A 20,705-nucleotide genomic window follows, 5' to 3' on the forward strand; every position below is an offset into this window, starting at 1 on the left:
AGATCTGCAAGGCTGCGACGTGGTCATCTGTCCACACATTCACATCTCATTACTGCCTCCAGCAGGATACCCGACGCGACAGTCGGTTCGGGCAGTCGGTGCTGCAGAATCTGTTTGGGGTGTAAATCCAACTCCACCCTCCAGGACCCGAATTTATTCTGGTCAGGCTGCACTCTCAGTTAGTTGTTCTTCGTAGGTCAATTTCTGTTGTTTCCTCGCCGTTGCGAGGTTCCATTGACCTGGGTTCTTGTTTTGAGTGAGCCTGAGAGCTAGGGATACCCCAGTCGTGAGAACAAGCAGCCTGCTTGTCCTCGGAGAAAGGGTATGATACATACCTGTAGCAGTTGTTCTCCGAGGACAGCAGGCTGATTGTTCTCACCTACCCTCCCTCCTCCCCTTTGGAGTTGTGTGTTTCATCTTTTGCTAGTCATTCAACTGGCGGGAGCGGTCGCGCACGGGCGGGAAGACGGCCGCGCATGCGCGGTGGGCGTGCCCTGCGTGCCGACCGTCCCGCGAAGCTTCTTTCCGGTTGGTGGGGGCTGACGCGGACGTCACCCAGTCGTGAGAACAATCAGCCTGCTGTCCTCGGAGAACAACTGCTACAGGTATGTATCATACCCTGTATGTGAGATTTGTTGTGTATATGTGTGAGCACGAGGGTTTGGCTCTGAAAATGAGAGGTTTTGACTGGCTTTGTATGGTTTAGAGCCAGAGAGGATGTGTAGATTTATGTATGTTTTGTAAGATGAGTTAATTAGGATGATTAAATTAATGCATTAAATTTTATAAAACAAACTGGGGGGGGGGGGGATAACTAGTTCTCTAGTATAAGGTTTGGGTTCCGGAAGCCTCTCCCAGGGTAGTATCCTGGGGTTAGGTTTGTACATTTCACGGCATTCCTAATACTTCCTAACTCCTAGGGTATGTTGAATGGATCTTGGTCTCTAAGATTTCCTTCTATTGCTAATTTCTCTGTATATAGGGCTTGTGTTGCTTTTGTGAGTTTGTCTTTTTATAGTTTCTTTTAATTGAATGGAGAATGGAGTGTGTTAGAACTGTGTAGAAATAGGTGATGGCTGTGGGTTTGTATTTGTGGTAAAATTTGCAATCATTGGTTTTATTTATCTTCTTTCATTTAGATTTGTAGCCTGTCCGAGAAGCGTTCTGTGGATAAAATCATTGATTCAGGTCCTCAGCTTGCTGGATCACTTGACTACAATGTAGTTCACAGTAAGTGGTTTTTAAAAAGAATACATTTTTTGTTTTTTAGAAGTCTGTATAAGTACTTTGTGCCAGAGACTGGAATTGTACAGTGCCTTGTAAAAACTTTGTATGCTTGTAAGTTTTTTGTGTTCTAATTTCTAAAAATGCAATTCAAATGCATTAAAATAGGAGTTTGTCGTGTTGATTTACACAAGTTCTCCAAGGACAGGCAGGATGGGGTATGCCATCCAATGGAGCCTGGTGCAGAAACTTTAGTGTTGATGAACAGAATTTTTGAGCCAGTTGGTAACTATGCACATGTACCATTTCTTGCTGGCCGCTGCCATGTAGGACCACACCAGTTTTATGTTTTTCATGGAGCTCTTAAGACATGTTTCTTCAGTGTTCTCAGTTCTTTTTCTTGTTTTGCAGAATGTTTTCATTATTAAAATTATGTAAGTTCCTGTTCTGTTATATGGCTTGCTTCTCAATAGTTCTCTTTGGCATCCACTGTACAGTTAAACTGGTATTGGAAGTGCTCCGGCAGCCTAACGTGCACAAGCCATTGGAGCTGAAAGACACAGTACAAAAGTCAATATTGTATGTACCCTGGCCAAAAGAATATATATATATAAAACCCTGTGTATTATCATATAGAGCAGACTTGTCCAACCTATGGCAGTAAAAAGCAGGGTCCCGGCTCACAATGGAGGTAAAAGTAGGGTACTGGGTTCAGAAAACAGAAAGAGAAGCCGTGTTATGTTCTCGGGGATCTGTCAGATCAGCAAAGGTTGGATACCAACATGCACACTTTTACCCCAATCTAATTTTAACACCATTTTACATACCTATGCTGTCACGTACATGCTAAAATGACTTTATAAAATGCATTCTTTAAAATCCAATGATAACTTCTAATAGATAAACTGTTGCAATTTATTTCATTTTTTTTATTTTTCTTTGCAAATTGGCATAATGTTTAGAAACAGTTCCATTTAGACCGCCTCACCATATACGCACTCCCCCTTCCCACACTCGGATCCACACCCCCATAGACTCAAACATATATGCATACACAAGTTTGACAAGTTTGTGTTGGACAGAGTTCTATGACTCATGCTGTACATGCTTTCCCCACATGTTTCAGATGAACACTCTGTGATCACCAGTATGATCGATATTTAATGTACTTCTATAACAATGTAATTTTTTAAAAAACATCTGAAATTACACATTTAATTCTTAATTGTTCTTATTTGTATTATTTCTGTAATGATTAAAAAGAACAGTTATAAAAGAAAAGGTAAAATAGGAACCCATAGTAAAATAAAATACAAGGTTTGGGGTCATATGTCCACCCTTAGATCTTACAGATTTGTGGAGAAGTAAAATACGCCTAAATTAAGGTTAATGGGTTAATGGATATCTTTGAAAAGAGTCTAGAGATGTGTTAAATGCACTGGGTTGAAAGAGAGAGAGACTGATGCTTAACAGCCTAAGACTTTGGTGAGCCTGGCCAGGAAAAGAAAAACTCGCACTGCTATGTAATTTAGTAGAAAGATTACAGAAAACTTATTCTAGGAAGTGGATAAAGGCATTTAAAGTGTTTCCTTTGGGTTTGGAGGCACTGTTTTTTCAAAATAACAAAAATGCTTTTGTCTAGGTATGTTGATTGATTCCAGCTCTGCCCAAGTTTTACAAATTCTCTTGCAAGGTAAGAAGATAATAATGTATTTCTGATCTTTTAGGTCTCTATAACAAAGGGTTTGTTTATCTTGATGTACCAATATCTGATGACAGTTGCATAGCAGGTGAGTGGATAGTTTGCATTCCAGTGAGTTTATAATCTTCTGTGAAACAATTTCATAGGCTTTTTGCTGGGGAGAGGCATTTTGCTCAGATAGGTCTTTTATGTGCAGTAATAGGCTTGTGAGTAACTCGGCAGAGGATGGAGTGGGGTTGGGTTAGCATTTACATTGCATACTTTTCAAATACAATACAGACAGAGAGGGCACTACAGTATACAAGTAGACAAATCAGAAGAAAAAAGCAACACTGGGCCTTCAGAATTAGGACAACAGGAGTACTTTATTAATCAATGACCCGACACGGGCCATGTTTCGGCGCTAACAAAGGCGCCTGCTTCAGGGGTTGAAGATTGCTATAGCAAAAAGAGAACCAATCTTCAATCGGAGTCAGCGCCTCTCAGCGCTTTCCGGCGCAATAACACAAGATTAATTAGAACACAGGAGAAAGTGCTTCTGCTGAAGCCAGCGCTATCAGCATTTTTCGCCATTGCAAATGATCGCAGATAACTTCTCAGTGGCTTAAGACCCCTGAAGCAGGCGCCTTTGTTAGCGCCGAAACACGGCCCGTGTCGGGTCATTGATTAATAAAGTACTCCTGTTGTCCTAGTTCTGAAGGCCCAGTGTTGCTTTTTTCTTCTGATTTGTCTACTTTTCAAATATACATGTAAATGCATATTTTTTAGTTAATAGCACATAGTTAAACATTGATATATTGCAGATTGTTTGCCTTGTATTGCCAGGTCTTAATCTGCAAAAGTTCCTAAATATATGTGTATTAATTTCCTGAGGTAGTTTACAAAGCAACCAACCTTGTATACTTTTGTTTGGAAAATTCTCTGGTACCCGTCAGGTAGAAGTATAAGTCTGATATTTATGCATCCATGCAGTTATAAAATTACCTCCATGTAAGCTCCTGTCGCTGAAGTGTGGTATGCCATGCCATGCCATGCCGGCAGTGTATATGGCAGAACTTTTCAGCCAGAGCTTTCTCATTTTACTATTTAATGATCTGGTTTAATGAGGTATATTGTCTTCTGTTGCTGTCTGTTAATTTTAGAGATTGTTTTTACAGTTCGCTTAACGTTTAACTTGCTTAATATCAAGCATTCTACTCTGATCTGTGTCTCCTCGTTTCTGAAAGTCTCAGTCAGTGTGTACTCCTAAACTGGGGATTATGACTGTCTTCAAAAATGTCACTCAGAAAATCTCTTGATGCAATCATCATTTGACCTTTGGAGAGGACATACAGACACAGTGATTGTTGTGGGGGGGAGAAGACAAATGAAAATGAACAAAGAAGTTGAGGAGAGAGATGGAGGGCAGATGGGACAGGTGGGGAGTGAGAGGGAATATCTTAGGGAGAGGCGGGCAAGGATGGAGAGAAACGGTTGAAGGTTAGTTTGATTCAGCTTCATTATGTCTGCAGTTTCAACCTTTTTTTTAACTGTACAGAGCTGAAGCATCAAAAAAAGGTTTAAGGAAAAAACTTTAATTATGTAAGAGGAAAATGGCTCCCTGATGAAGAAAAACTGAAACTATTAAGACTCTTTACTTTGGAGAAGACTGAGGGGGGAGTTATCAAGCTGCGTTAGGGACTTAATTTGTGTTAATCATCCCTTAATGTGATTTAAAGGGTTCTAATGCAGCTTGTTTGCTCTATTGCAGTGATATTTAGGTCACCATGGGTTATATAGTAATGATATGCAAATCATGCAAATGTAAAAACCATAACATGACTTGTGTGCACTGCAAGTCATTTTATGGTCACAAATTCACACTAAAATAACTTCAGCCAAAAGCAAGTGTTATTTTACTATGCTGGGAGCATCAAGGCTGTCTTGATCACATCACTCGCTCCCTGATCAAGGCCCCCCACCCCTATCCTTTTTCCTGGTAGTCCATTGGACTTTGGGCACAAGTGATCCCCAGTTGCTCCTGCCCTGGCCAGCGTCATCTCCAAAATGGCGCTCCTAGTTGTAGTCTTGTGTTACTACTGCTAGAGTTCATGTTTCCTTTGGCTTTTCTATTGAGTCTGCCATCCTGGTTGCCAGATAAGGGCCAGGTATGATGCTGAATGTTTTGTGGCAAACTATGATTGCTAGTTATTCCACTAAATGGCTGTCAGAAGGAACAGCTGTTTGCATGTTACTGTCCCAAACTGGAACTGAAATGTGGCCTAGACCTGAAAAGATTACTGAAGCTAGTCCTCTGCATTATTCACTGTGAATCTGCATTAAATTTACATATAAACTTCATTCATTTAAGCCAGTTTAAAGATCATACGTGTTCATTTTTAAGGTATTTTTCAATTTAATGAATTGGACTGATATGGATTTTCCATAAATATCCTAAAGGGGAAGCAACCCCGTAATAAAGAGCCTCCTTCTCCCTTCCTAGTGCCTCCACTTGAAGGTTTTGTGATGAACAGAGTACAGGGAGATTACTTTGAAACTCTTCTGTACAAGATCTTTGTCTCAATAGATGAGCACACTAACGTGGCAGAGGTAAGTTGACCTGTGAGTATGCCATGTCTTTCCACAAAAGATATAGGGAGGGTAATTTTGAAAATAATTTCTGCAGATTAAGCAGTGCTGTGGAAATGGACTTCTATAAAATGTCTGCAAGTTTCCTTTGACTGAACAGAGACATTCCCAGGGTGGTGGTGTTAGAGCCTGGTTTGCATTTGTGCATATACTATTGAAAATTTCACCACATACACATAAATTAAACCAGAAAATTGGTGTGACAAATGGGTACATATAGTTTCCTTGGGGTAACTTAGTTTTAAAAATCCGGTCATGTCCACATGAAGAAAAGTATGTGCATACCTTTTACGCATATGCGTAATTATAAAATTACTTCCTAAAGGAATTGCTTCAGCATAAACTAGCATTGCTGGCAGCTTGGGAAAAGGGTGTGGTTGAGTTCACATGGAAAGTAGTTCATGAATGTATGTACTGATGTGCATACATGGAAGACTTGAATGTGATGCTATTCATTTGCCACACAAGTTTTGAATACAATTTTAAGTGTCATTTCTTTTGCTTAACTGAAAGGATGGGGTTGGGAGGAGTAGTTATATGCTTTATTGATTGTAATTTGCTGTGTTCGTGGTGCAGTATATGCCCTTGGTTCATAGAGCCAAGGATTCTTCAACTAACTATTGTCTCTAATTGCAGTGGTTTTTTTTTTTACAGCTTGCTAATGTCCTAGAGATAGATTTATCACTAGTAAAGGTAAGCAGTTGTATAGTGTGGGTTAGTCTTACCATAATATAATTTTGCTGATTTTATATTAGAAGTTCAAAATTTAAAAAAATACACTTGCCCTGATGTGTGTTTCTATTTTTGTTTTGTTCTCCCAGAACGCGGTTTCTATGTATTGTCGATTGGGTTTTGCTCACAAAAAAGGCCAAGTTATAAATCCAGATCAACTTCATCCATCTTGGAGGAATGTCCCATCTGTAAACAGACTAAAGTAAATATCCAGTGTTAATGGGTTGCATGGAAAGCGACACTCTGGGTTGCATTTTACTTTCATTATTGTAACTATTTCAAGAGGTGGTTCCTTGTTCTTATCTTCATGTCCTGTTCTATTTCAGAATGGAAACTATAGGTTTAGTTTTAGCATATAATTCAACACTGAGATGTTGCAAACAGTTTACTGTGTAGTGCCAAATCTTAATCTGACGTGAAGCTTCCCAGCCTTCACACACTCTTTGCTCCCCCTTATGTTGGGTTAGTTTGCGGCAAAGTTTTAACAATGTTGAAGTAGCAGTGTTTTGGTTTAGGGAATATGAAGTCATATATGCTATGGACAAGTTAAAGGATGTCTTTTTGGAAGGTGGTTCACTGCAGTCTCAAAACCCTAATACGAGAGATCTATAGCTTGCTCATGCTGTTCTGTTCAGTATTTCTGAAGTAATATGCACCTTATATTGGGCAAAATATTTTGAATTATTGGAACGATTTATACTGGGAGATCCAAGATGTCTGCCATGGATTAGACGCTAGCATGGGCAGCTTCTACCTTGACTCGAAGAGATGGGGAAATAGAGAGGCAAAATCTTGAGTCATCCAATTCAGTCCTTGAAGGTTCTTGCTACCCAGTCCATTGACAACTATATGACCTTAGTAGGTGTGCAAAATGTGAGTCTGGTTGAAAACAGTCCTGCTGGAAACCACCTCAGTGTAGTGAGAGAATAGGTCTTCTGGGAATAAACCATCTGTAAGCCCGGTCAGCCCCTCCTCCCCAGCCTCATTCTGTTTATTCTCTGCTGGAGCGATAATCCAGAGAACGAATGAACTTCGCTGATGACATTGGTAGGCAGGAACCTACTGGGGACCCCTTTTACCGAGTTATGTCAAAAGGGGGCCTGCGCTGGCATCAGCACATGTTTTGGACACACGCTGAGGCCCCCTTTTACCGCAGCGGGTAAAAGGTAGGTCTTTCTTTTTTTCAGGAAATGGCCATGTGGCAAATGAAGCAATTACCATGTGGCCATTTCGTGGTGGGGGGGGGGGGGGCAGCCCTTACCACCACCACCACCACCACCACCACCACCCCCACCCATTCAGGTGGTGATAATGACTCCCGTTCTAACCCGGCAGTAACAGGGCAGCATGCAGCACTGCCTGATTACCGCCGGGTACACACCGGCGCTACAAAAATAAAATAGCGAGTGGTAAACCCACATTGGGATTACCACCGCTTTGTAAAAGGGGACCTAGGTCAACTAACTACAGTGTTGACCATTGGCTGTGGCAGGGGCGTAGCCACGGGTGGGCCTGGGCACACCCATTTTGGGCTCAGGCCCACCCAGCAATGGTGCACCTCAAACAACCAAACTGTGGCTTTAGCTTTCTCTCCTCCCAGCCACCTGCCGGCGCGCCGCAGGTTTTGTTCCCTTCCTGCTCTCTCCCCTGTCATTCCCGTCCTGCAGCGGTGTTAGCTCCTTTGGTTTTTGTTCTCTCCCACTTCCCAGCCACCCGCCGGCGCGCCGCAGGCCCTCCCTCCCATCCCCGCCGTCCAGCTCTGAACGTCTGCAGCGGCGCCGGGGCCATCTGCACGCTGCTACGAGTGCTTCCTCTGTGCTGACCCCGCCTCTTCATGAAGAGTATCGGAGAAGGTGAGGCTGGCTGGAAGGAAGCAGTTCTGCACGTCTGCATAAAGCCGCATTGAGCCTGCCATGAGTGGGAAAGCGCGGGGTACAAATGTAACAAAAAAAAAAATTAAGGAGAAACAAGGAGTGAGAGTGGCTATTCTGTCTCATCTTGCTTGATGTTGATTGGCTTTGCATATAAAGGCTGTAGGGGTGAGGGGAGTTAGGTTGGAAAACTCAGTTACTGTTGTGATATGGGTGGATTATTGATCTAGGTTTTGTTCAATGCTGACTCATAAATAGAGAATTAAAATAAAAAATATATGTTTTATTGTAATCCACATTGAACTTTAGAATTGTGGAGCAGAATTTGTAATAAATGAAATATTAATATATAATTTTCTTGTATTTAAAATGAAAATTGTGATTGTAGAGCATGTCTAGGAGATGTAACATACCTAGTCCTTCAGATACAGAACTGGTTTCAGAGGCTAGATCCCAGAAGTGAAGTAAGGAGAATATATACAGTGGGGGAAATAAGTATTTGATCCCTTGCTGATTTTGTAAGTTTGCCCACTGACAAAGACATGAGCAGCCCATAATTGAAGGGTAGGTTATTGGTAACAGTGAGAGATAGCACATCACAAATTAAATCCGGAAAATCACATTGTGGAAAGTATATGAATTTATTTGCATTCTGCAGAGGGAAATAAGTATTTAATCCCTCTGGCAAACAAGACCTAATACTTGGTGGCAAAACCCTTGTTGGCAAGCACAGCGGTCAGACGTCTTCTGTAGTTGATGATGAGGTTTGCACACATGTCAGGAGGAATTTTGGTCCACTCCTCTTTGCAGATCATCTCTAAATCATTAAGAGTTCTGGGCTGTCGCTTGGCAACTCGCAGCTTCAGCTCCCTCCATAAGTTTTCAATGGGATTAAGGTCTGGTGACTGGCTAGGCCACTCCATGACCCTAATGTGCTTCTTCCTGAGCCACTCCTTTGTTGCCTTGGCTGTATGTTTTGGGTCATTGTCGTGCTGGAAGACCCAGCCACGACCCATTTTTAAGGGCTTGGCGGAGGGAAGGAGGTTGTCACTCAGAATTGTACGGTACATGGCCCCATCCATTCTCCCATTGATGCGGTGAAGTAGTCCTGTGCCCTTAGCAGAGAAACACCCCCAAAACATAACATTTCCACCTCCATGCTTGACAGTGGGGACGGTGTTCTTTGGGTCATAGGCAGCATTTCTCTTCCTCCAAACACGGCGAGTTGAGTTCATGCCAAAGAGCTCAATTTTTGTCTCATCTGACCACAGCACCTTCTCCCAATCACTCTCGGCATCATCCAGGTGTTCACTGGCAAACTTCAGACGGGCCGTCACATGTGCCTTCCGGAGCAGGGGGACCTTGTGGGCACTGCAGGATTGCAATCCGTTATGTCGTAATGTGTTACCAATGGTTTTCGTGGTGACAGTGGTCCCAGCTGCCTTGAGATCATTGACAAGTTCCCCCCTTGTAGTTGTAGGCTGATTTCTAACCTTCCTCATGATCAAGGATACCCCACGAGGTGAGATTTTGCGTGGAGCCCCAGATCTTTGTCGATTGACAGTCATTTTGTACTTCTTCCATTTTCTTACTATGGCACCAACAGTTGTCTCCTTCTCGCCCAGCGTCTTACTGATGGTTTTGTAGCCCATTCCAGCCTTGTGCAGGTGTATGATCTTGTCCCTGACATCCTTAGACAGCTCCTTGCTCTTGGCCATTTTGTAGAGGTTAGAGTCTGACTGATTCACTGAGTCTGTGGACAGGTGTCTTTCATACAGGTGACCATTGCCGACAGCTGTCTGTCATGCAGGTAACGAGTTGATTTGGAGCATCTACCTGGTCTGTAGGGGCCAGATCTCTTACTGGTTGGTGGGGGATCAAATACTTATTTCCCTCTGCAGAATGCAAATAAATTCATATACTTTCCACAATGTGATTTTCCAGATTTAATTTGTGATGTGCTATCTCTCACTGTTACCAATAACCTACCCTTCAATTATGGGCTGCTCATGTCTTTGTCAGTGGGCAAACTTACAAAATCAGCAAGGGATCAAATACTTATTTCCCCCACTGTAGTTAAAGCAGACTTATGGTTTTTTTTTATGAGTAGGATGTTTGTATTTAAGAAGCACTATATTCATTTTAATAGGAATACAATGGACCCTCAGAAGATGCTTCTTTCCTGGGAAGGAACAGAAAACAAGAGCCCTGTTCAAGAAATGCTGTCATCAGCTACAGACACTGATACAACCAGTCAAGAGGACCAAGGTTAGCATCAAGTGTGCATTTGATATCTGTATACAAAATATCTTCTGTTTTTGGGGGTCTTCTACTTAGGCACGCTGGTGTTTTTAGCGCGCGCTAAAAATAGGCACGCGCTAAATGCGTCCATATGAATACATTGGCGTCTTTATCATTTAGTGTGCGCCTATTTCTGGCGCGCGCTGAAAACGGCAGCGCGCCTTAGTAAAAGACCCAATTTGTTTCAAACCTTTGCATGCTAAGTCTTAATAACAAAATAAAAACAGAAAAATAAATGCTAGCATGCTCTAGTATAATTCTAGCTTTTCCTCTTTTTTACATATAAGTTAAGGAATGGTTTGATAGTGCATTGGTATTTGATCTTTGCTGTTTATATTTGTTGCAAAGAAAATTCTCCTTGCTTAACCCAAATAAATGTTTAAAGTTTAAGTATTGGCTCTAATTCAGTACCTTCTTAAAATCCTGTAGTATAAAAGCATGCTCTGAAGAGCCCTTTCTGAGCTACATGCACATCTTTGGTTTAATAGCTCATTTGCTTCTGGATTTGGGGTTTAGAGAAAAAAGTTTGAAAGGCTGCACTTACAGCTGAAATTTAAAAATCTAAAACAAAAAATGTTAGTAGCCGAATGATAGAACAAAATGTGGAGACAGCCAGGGGGATAATATCACTGGAGCTACACTCTAGTTATAAATTTTTTTTCTTTTGAATTTACAAAATTAATATCAAGGATCAACACTTGAAAAGAAAGTAAATTTAAAGGAAATTACATAAGAATTTTCTGACATATAATTCAGAAATTTTTACTCAAGTCCACATATAAGGGAGATCCAAGATTTCAAATATGAGGAGTTAGAGGCAATCAATATAAGTCTAATTATCGTTTACGAAGGGGCTGAATCATTTTTATTTGGAGTTCCTGTATGTTTCTTAGACTCAAGATGAGTTGATACACTTGCAGGGGTACCTCAAGAAAAAGGTGCCTCCTGCTTGCAACACTGGTGGTTTCATTATGAGAAATTGCTTCCTTTTTTTTTTTGAGTCTCTCTTGCCAAGTCCGGAAACAAAGAGATACGTAATCCCCAAAATGTTTTATTCCTATGTTTGAAAAACATTTGGAATAACCTCATCCGGGAGCAATGCAACAGTGGCTACTAATGTTGCTGCTGTGGCTAACTCTGTATCTGATGTCTCCAGAAAGGTTGAGGTATCAATATTTTGTTCTTGTTGGTATTGTTGTTGAACAGACGTTTTTTGTGGTAGATAATAAACTTTAGTGAAGGGTGAAATGTTCTTTTCTGGTATACACAAATTCTCTTGTAGGTATCTTTTCAGCATGTCACCCGGTTTCACCATAGGTACCAAAGGAAAATTAATAAAATATATATTATGGCTTTTAGTATAGTTCTCAAAATTTTCAGATTTAATTCTTAAATTTGAAACATCTTTTATCATCACAGTTTGAAGATTATCCAATTTTGTCACTGCCTGTTCCACTTACTCTATTCTTAAAGCCATTTTATCATATTCAGTCTTTTGTTCTTCGATTTTTTTTTCCACCATAGTAATTTTCTGAACTAAATTAGATGTTTGACCAAGAAACAATTGTCCCAGTTGGGACATTAGATCCCATAATGAATCAAGTGTTACCTCTGACGGTTTGGTGAGAAGTCCTGGCGGAAATACTAAGTTCTTTTCAGCAATCCTCCCCTCAGCCGTGTCTAATTTCTTCGCTGTCTCGTTGGTCAAACAAGTTGCTTCTGGAGGTAAACCAAACCTCCTCCTCTCAGATTCAGAAGGTTGAGAAGAAACCCCCAGCAACTTAGGCACTGAATCAGCCATTGGCAGTAGTACCATTGCTCCTTGGATCGGAGAACTTGTTATCGGCGGTTGCGGGGGTGGAGCTCTAGCTTCGGGGCTCGAGGTGGTGTCAGGTCCTAGAGACGCTGAAAGCTCCTCCATTTCGCCAGTGTCTCTCATAGGACCGCTCCCAGCTACATTTTCAGCCCCCTGCAGGCTTACAAACCGATCCATCGGTCCAGGAATACTGGAGGGGAGTTGGGGGGGTTCGAGCAGCCGCTCTCCCACATCTTTTCGTCATTGTAAGGTAAGTGAGCACTGCAGCTAATCGCAAATAGAAGCAGCCATCTTGGATCTCTCACTCTAGTTGTAAATTTTATTGTTGACCTGACACTCCCGTGTTTTAGCAAGTGCCTGTGTCAGGATGCCAGCCCTAGCTTCATATACACGCATGCATTGGCATTTTGAAGTTTCTGCTCTGTTTTAGCAGAAAACGAAGGAGTGAGTTTGGTGAGTCTTTATATTTCTGCAAGGGCAAGCAGGACAAGTAGTATCCTTACATCTGGGTAACGTCAGCCCAACAGAGCCCAGTATGGGATGCTACCCAGTGCTCTAACTTTTAAGAGGCTTTTGGCAGCGGCAGCACCACGCATGTGCGAGTGCCTTCCCACCTAAAATGCAAGTGCAGGATACTCTGTCGTCTTTTTTTTCTCTGGAGCTAGAAGATCTTGCTTTGTGTCTCTCCTCAGTGCTTCTCTTTTACATTTTTTGTGCCTTCCTTTGCATGTATTTTTAGGCTAGTTTACCTAATTTTATTCATAAAAGTTTAGTTTCTTTCCTCCCTTTTATTAGTGTTTTTGGCATTTTTCTTTATTTTTCGCGGCTCCAGAGGCTCTCTTAGGCCAGAGCACCAAACTCAATTTGAGGTAAGCCCCTTTTTGGTCTCACCATTGAGCCTTTTGATTTGGCTATGGTGCTTTTTAACATGCCCCAGAAGACCCCAAGCATCTTTAAGAGATGCACCCAATGTAATCAGGTGATGTCTTGCACTGATCCACAGAATTGGGATGAGGAGTGCTTGGGGCCTGACCATGACCCATCTAACTGTGTTCTTTGCTTACAAATGCAGAAAAGAACACTGAAGACACATTGAACTCACAAGAGGGAACTTTTTGGATACTCCAAGTTCAGTCCATCGTTGTTGGCATTGGAAGCATGGCTGTCAGGGCTTTGTAGGACACTGGCGTTGCACCGGCATCAAGGAGGTCTCCACCTCCCTCGACATTGGGCACTGGTATCAAGCCCCAGGACTGATCTGCATTGGACTCGATACCGAGGACATGAGTGGATTTGACATCATCCTTGTTGACATCGAGGGACACAAATGCTAAGTGTTGGGTTAAGGCCAAGAAGCATTGGCATTGGTCTCCTTTGCATAATGCCAGGAGCTCCAGGGCATCGGCACCCAAGAAGCATCGATGCTGAGCGGACTAGCTCCAGAGGAGTTTAGCCACAGTCAAAGTATTTGTTCCGGATGACCTACTGGTTGGGGAGAGGCTGGAGTTTTATTAAGGTGGCCCCTTAAACCTCCGACTGGTGGGTACTCCAAATAGTCTGAGTGGGATACTCTCTCAATTGGCAACAACCACCTCAAAATTGCCCACCATGATCATGTTTTCTCACTGCTTGGCACAAGCAGGTACATGCAGAAGAACTCCTGCTCTTCTTCAGGCCCTTGTGGTCGAGCCCATTTCACCAAGGCAGAAAGGGCAAGGTCACCAACTGCAGTCCAAAAATCTCCCGCAGAGACAGATGATTCCACGGTAGCTGTTTGGGAGTTCAGAGAAACTGAAACCCATCCGCTCCTCTGCTGTATGTAATTGTGCCTCACTTCGTTCCGACACTGCTGCACTTCCTGGATGCGGAAGGGAAGATGCCATCAATGGTGAATTGGTGCTCTGTGGCTGCGCGGGAAACGCTCAATGGTTGGTGCTCAGATTGACATCAAGCCCTAGTGTCGTACTGGGGTCTCCACTCACCGCGGTCATCGCATGCGGGCAGCTCTCCGACCCCATTGTCACTCCAGCTCTCCACAGAAACAAATCCAAAAATACTAACCATTGGCATGGGAGGTTGGCGAGAGGCAGCAGCTGCAGCTGGCCTTCCTGTACGCTTCGGCAGCGGAGATTCCATCTCACATTAGGTTTGTGACGCCATCTTGAATAGGTTGTGATTAAGGATGTAGTGAGTTTCAGGAGGAAAGCTGAAACTTTTGAAAATTCTTTGAGAAGTAAAAATTTACGTTTCTTAAATTTCCCTTGAGTTTTTTCTATTACTCCTAGGGAAATACTCAGAAGATATATCAAAGAAACCTTGAGTGCAGTTTTGACCACTGCTGTCCTACTTCCATATGTTTCCCATCCAGCTAACAACTCCTTGAAGTAATCCCTCATCTCAACAAAGTTAGTTCTTTTTGACATTTAGAACCTTCACTTTTGAATGAACCCTCTTCACACCTGTCTTAATATTGAACCACCAAAACAAAATCTATTGCACACTGGTGTACTGGTGGAAAAATACAGGAAGTATTGAATTCACTTTTTATCCATTTTAAAGATTTTCTTTCAAAAATAAGGAGGAAAAGACCTCATAAAGACCATTGTCAATGATATCGAGGCCCTGGTTTAAATGCAGCCACTTAACATTGTACTCGGTCAAAGTGTAATCATAGGTCTAAAAACCTCAGAAAATGTTTGATAGCTTCAAAAACGTCCAAACTTTAATCTGCATCTGTATACAGTATCAAACATATCGTATTGCAAAATAACAAAAATAGCGAAACCGCACTTAATTTTTGGATGCTGATTTGTGCTCTATATAAAGTTGGCAGCACTGTCAAGTCTTCAAATAGTGATGTCCATTATGTTCATCACGCCAAATAAACAGCGCTGCAATTCCTTCTTAAAAGTCGGTTGAGGTCCCGACGGGGACCCGCAGACAGCTTCTTCTGGAGACCTCACCATAAAGAATGGACCTGACAAACAAAATAACATTAACAAACAGCCTCTTGAAAACAAAAATAATCATATATGAAATCTAAAAACATACTATTGCTCTCCACTGATTTAGTTAGTGCTGTCAGAAACAAAAGCAAAATGGCGCCCATTATTTAAATAAAATGCCGTCGCCAAAAAAACAATTAGATGATTCAAACATAGATGACTTCACAACTAGGGATACATGACCATAAAATAAACATCTATTGCATATTTCTTTATTAATTTGTGCTACTATAAAAATGCTGTCCATTGAAGTGTGATATTTATACCATTCGGCTCTAAGGTACCAAGGCGATGGATCCAACGTTTCTCTTGTTGAAGCAACAATCTGTCTCTATCTTCCCCAGGTATATTATGTTTAACATGAGTGATAACCCAACATCTGAATGAATCAATATGTCTACAATGTGCCACTAGGGGCGCTCCAATTTTCATATTGTTGGATTGATACGGGGGCAGAGTGTGGCAGAAGAAGCATTGGCTACAGTTGCAAAGATCTTCCGTTGTTCCGCATGCTAAATTCTGGCTTTTGAGGGAGAAAGCAGCGATAGTGCAGCATTTCAGGCCACGTTCTCCTTTGCTGCTTGGAGGTGGTGTTTCAGTTTGAACTGTGCAGCACCACAGTACCACACATTGTTCAAAGCATGACACCACACCCATGCAATATAAGGCAAGGATGCAGCACTGCTCTGTTACTGTCCTCCCAGAATGAAGCTGGAAGGGGAAGTGGAGGGAGCAAGTGAGTAAGGGGTTCATAGGGGGGTATAAATTGTGTTGGGAGGGAGGGAGTAAATGAGGGTGTCCAAGGTGTTGCATGGTGTGAGCAAGAGAAGTCAGTACTGTTTCATAAAGACCTTAATCCAACTATTTGGATCAGAATGTGGACACACAAGGTAGATGGGTAATCGTTAAAGTATCTATTAATAATATTTCTGTATTGATGGTCAACATATATGCCCCAAATGTTGACACTCCCGACTTTTTTTTATAAATCTCTTTGAAAGCATACAGTCATTGGAACCACTACCCATAATCTTGGCAGGGGATTTTAACATACCTTTAGTCTATTTTTTAGATAGACATCTAAGGTAAAGGTAACTCCCTCAAAGTCATCTAGTGTGTTGCATTCTTTCATTGATCATTTGCATCTTGTCGATCCATGGAGGCTATGTAATCCAACAGCGAAAGAGTTCAAAGTTTACTCTTCTCCTCATAACAGCTTCTCCAGGTTGGATTACTTCTTAATCTCAAACTCTTTAACAGAGTCACTAGGCACTTCTAATAGGCTAAAATTCTAGCTAACCGAATTAAAAAAAATTATTTTTAAAATTATTCATCATAGTCAAGTTGGTTTCATGCCTGGCCGACTTATCAGTGACAATACAAGACTCTTTCTTCACGTATCTCATTTAACCTCTTCAAGATCTTAACCAATTGTGGCTCTATCACTGGATGCGGAAAAGGCCTTTGATAGGGTTGAATGGGACTACCTTTTTGAGACACTATCTTGGTTTGGTTGTCCTCCAGAATTTTTTCTTTGGGTTAAATCTCTTTATGCAAACCCAATAGCTAAAGTAATCACTAATAATCTTTTATCGGATAATGTTATCTTATGTCGTGGCACGAGGCAAGGTTGTCCCCTTTCCCCATATCTATTTAATATAGTCCTTGAGCCACTCCTGATTTCTATTCGATCTCACCCTTCCATTAAGGGAGTTGTTTATAAGGATCTAGAGATCAAGTGCTCTGCATATGCAGATGATTTCCTACTTTTTTTTATCTGATCCTTGTTTATCTATTCCTATCCTGATTGATTTAATAACTTATTTTTCACAATTCTCAGGGTATAAAATTAACTAACAAAAGACAGAATTACTACCTCTTAATAGGTTTGCGCTTCCTGATATAGCCAAATCTTTTAATCTAGTGTGGGCCATGCCAAAAATCAGGTATTTGGGAGTGGATCTCTATACTGCACTTGCAGATACTATTCAGTATACTGCGGGCCTCATACTTAAAACTCCTAAAACACTTATGCATTCATGGCATCTGCTAAATCTGTCTTGGTGGGGTCGGCTTGAAGCTATTAAAATGATGATCTCCCCTAAGATCAACTGTATCCTAAGCATGCTTCCAATCCTCTTTTCTTCCTCATTCTATTAACAGATTGATAAGCTTTTATCCTCCTTTCTCTGGTCGTCCAAAAACCCAAGAATTGCTCTCAGAAAACTTAAAGGTACAAGGGAGACCGGTGGGGTTTTGTTTCCTGACTTTTTAACTTACCACAAATCTTTTGTCTCTCAACAAGGTTGTAGATGGTTCTTGCAACAAACGGATTTATAAGCCTCTGTGGCTGCAATTAGAAGAGGCAATGATAGCTCCTTTCACTTTACCACTTCTTCTCACCTCCACCTCGTATCCATCCAACAGAATGGACCGAATTATAGTCTCAATGATCAAGTGTCTTTTAGATCTAGATAAACTTCAAACTACTCCTCTTAATATGTCTCTCCGTATGTCACTCTGGTATAATCCACACATCTTAATTAATAAGGCTCCATTCTTCTGGAAAGAATGGACAGATAAGGGAGTTTTCCTCCTGTCAGATATTGTCAACACAGATAATAGTCTGTGGTCTTTCTCAGAATTGATATCTAAATTCTCTCTGTCACAATCTCGATACTTTCAATGGTTACAACTCTCACACTGTGTCAAGGCACTTCTGAAGTCGACACCATTGTCATCCCAACTGCCTTCTCTGTATTCTCATGCACAAACATTGGTATTAAAGGGCCATACAGCTTCTGCCATCTACAAACGTTTTGTTAATGTAACATATAAATTTAATACCGTTCTTCAAAATAATTGGCAAGTAGACACTGGCTGTGTTCTAAATGAAAAAATGTGGTCCCATTTCTGGTCAAAAGTTATGAAACCCCTTTCCTCTGCGTCTGTTTTGCAGTTCATGTTTTTTCTATATTATAAAACAAGCTGGACTCCTAGGAAACTTGCTATTGCTGGCCTGAATTTGTCAGACAAATTTTGGCAATGTTCTCAACAAGTTGGCACTCTCCTCCACATGATGTATGAGTGCCAAGCGGTTTCTAAATTTTGGAAAGAAGTCTGGAACATTATACAAAAGATGCTATTAATTGAAGATGACCTGTTATATTCCATTGTAATGTTTAAATCTGTCTCTAAACCCTTTGATCTGTCAATGTCACAAGCAAAATTACTGGACATTCTGCTTACCACTGCCAAGCGACACATCCTACAAAACTGGAAGTCTGCGCACTTATTGAATGTTCACTTTTGGTGGAGTACAGTTCTACAGCATCAGAAATTTGAGTTTGTAATGGCAGAGAAATTTCGAAAGACAGTAAAGCTATCTTCACTCTATTCAGATATAATGTTGGCCCAATGATAGAGACTTATACCCTATATTTTTCTTTTTAGTTCCACATTCCCCTCCTTTACTGTCTCTTGTTATTATTATGTTTGGAAAACTAATAAAATATTTTGAAAAGAAAGAATTGTGGGAGATGGGAGTGGATTGTCCTCCCAATCTAGGGTCCCCTTTTTTTCCTCCTCCCGTCCCTCTTTGTCCCCTCAATCCCTTTCCCTTGCCTTCCTTTAGTTCCTGCTTTGTCCTTGTCTCCCCCCCACCCCCACCGACTGAGATCCATTTTCTTCCGTTGAGATCCTCTCTCCCTGCCCGTCCCCTAATCCCTTCCTCTCTTTCAAGCTTGAATTAGTCATCTCTTAATAGGGCGTAGATGCAATGCCAGAATTTTTTATTTTTATAATGTGAGTAAATATGTAATTTACTATTCAAATATATGTAAATTTATGAAAATGCCTTGTATTTCCTGTGCCTCACAATTTTGAAAAATCTGCCAAAGAACACTGGGGGTTGCATTGTATGCTGCAGTTTCATTCTTAGGTATTCATCTTTGCTCTATTGCTTAGAGAGGGGTAAAAGATTTCATGAAATGCTATTTGTATTTGGCTTTACTTGTCCAAATTTATTTTAGATTGTTTCCATGCTAAAATGCATCTGAGAGCTCCAGGTGCACATCCTTGGTGCTATTCTTCAATGTGAAAGGGGCCCAGCTCAATCATCTCTCGTGCTACAGTGGCTATGGCTGACTGTTCTCATTCTGGTAGTACTCATTGTCTTGTCCATCCATACCTCCTTCAGAGTTTAGTTGTGCTTGCAATTGAGCCATTCAAATTTGGCTTCTATTTAGTAGCTGTGTTTCTTTAGTGCTGTAGATTGTAAACTAGGTGTGTGTTCTGATCTTTTGTGTTTTAATAGCAGACACAGCCAGTGTGAGCAGTTTGAATCTATCGACTGGCCATACAAAGCGGATTGCCTTTCTTTTCGACTCAACACTCACTGCCTTTCTGATGATGGGAAATCTCTCACCAGTATGTCACCATTTATTCCCTGTTACTCTCTCTGGATTTTCGTAAAATAAAATGTAGAGAGCATTCTTTTACAATTATTTTAATTTATAATTTAATATATTGCCTTGTCTTGTTAAAAATCTGCTCAAAACAGTGTACAGTCAGTACAACTTAGACAATCTCTTAAAGCATTTAGGACTCAATTCTGTAAATGACGCCCAGATTTGGGTGCTGATAAAAATTAGTGCCAAGCGCTAGAGTTGAGTACTGTTTATAGAATAGTGTTTGGTGCTAGGATCCGCACACAGTTTTAGGTGTGAGGATTTACACCAACTGAAACTTGCCGTAAATTCTCACGCCTAAATTAGATGCGGTTCTCCTTTATTTATTAAAACTGCACTCAAATTCCAAGAATGCCCTTGATCTGCTCATGCCTCCCCCACCCCAATGGCTGTGCCTCCTTTTTTTGATCTGTGTGCAAACATTACATGCTGTTCCTGGCGCCTAAAGATATACGTGCAAATTTTAATTAATGCTAGTTAGTGCTGATAATTGATCATTAGTGCCTAATAGTACTAATTGACTCGTTTATCAGTTAAATTGCTTGCACAATTTTGAGCGCCATATATAGAATTAGGGCGTAAATGCTCATCGATTAACAAAGTAATGTTATATAGGAATTTTGCTGTAAAATAATTAGTGGAAATAAGGGTTTCTTTAATATTTAACTGAAAACTTGTCTTTCTATCATCCTCTTCCCTACCTTCCTTACTTCAAGTCACAGTGTGCAATAAAAAGGACCCTGTGACTGACTTTGGATCCTGTTGTTGCAGAACTTGAAAAGCCATGCCGTCACCATGTTTGAAGTTGGAAAATTGTCAGATGAGTCTCTGGACAGTTTTCTTTTGGAACTTGAAAAGGTAATATTCCAGCTCGCTGTAGCAATTCTGGTACTAGTTACAGCAGGGTAAGGACATGTCAGTCAATCAAGATTCATATTCTAAAAACAGTAATGATAT

The 20,705-nt window shown here is 41.1% G+C and overlaps 1 protein-coding gene across 2 annotated transcripts in view; it reads left to right on the forward strand.

The window, feature by feature from the left end:
• Positions 1 to 20,705, forward strand: part of FAM91A1 (family with sequence similarity 91 member A1) — a 138,285-nt gene that overhangs the window by 61,365 nt on the left and 56,215 nt on the right. The window contains exons 7-14 of one of the 2 annotated variants that reach the window (XM_030218861.1): positions 1,140 to 1,230; positions 2,952 to 3,014; positions 5,409 to 5,515; positions 6,209 to 6,247; positions 6,376 to 6,488; positions 10,307 to 10,425; positions 19,595 to 19,707; positions 20,520 to 20,606. In XM_030218861.1, the coding sequence (XP_030074721.1) occupies positions 1,140 to 1,230; positions 2,952 to 3,014; positions 5,409 to 5,515; positions 6,209 to 6,247; positions 6,376 to 6,488; positions 10,307 to 10,425; positions 19,595 to 19,707; positions 20,520 to 20,606 (732 nt within the window). The remainder of the gene's footprint in view (positions 1 to 1,139; positions 1,231 to 2,951; positions 3,015 to 5,408; positions 5,516 to 6,208; positions 6,248 to 6,375; positions 6,489 to 10,306; positions 10,426 to 19,594; positions 19,708 to 20,519; positions 20,607 to 20,705) is intronic. The other variant, XM_030218872.1, reaches the window with a different exon arrangement.

Source organism: Microcaecilia unicolor, chromosome 1, assembly GCF_901765095.1.
Source record: "Microcaecilia unicolor chromosome 1, aMicUni1.1, whole genome shotgun sequence".
NCBI classification, from domain to species: Eukaryota; Metazoa; Chordata; class Amphibia; order Gymnophiona; family Siphonopidae; genus Microcaecilia; species Microcaecilia unicolor.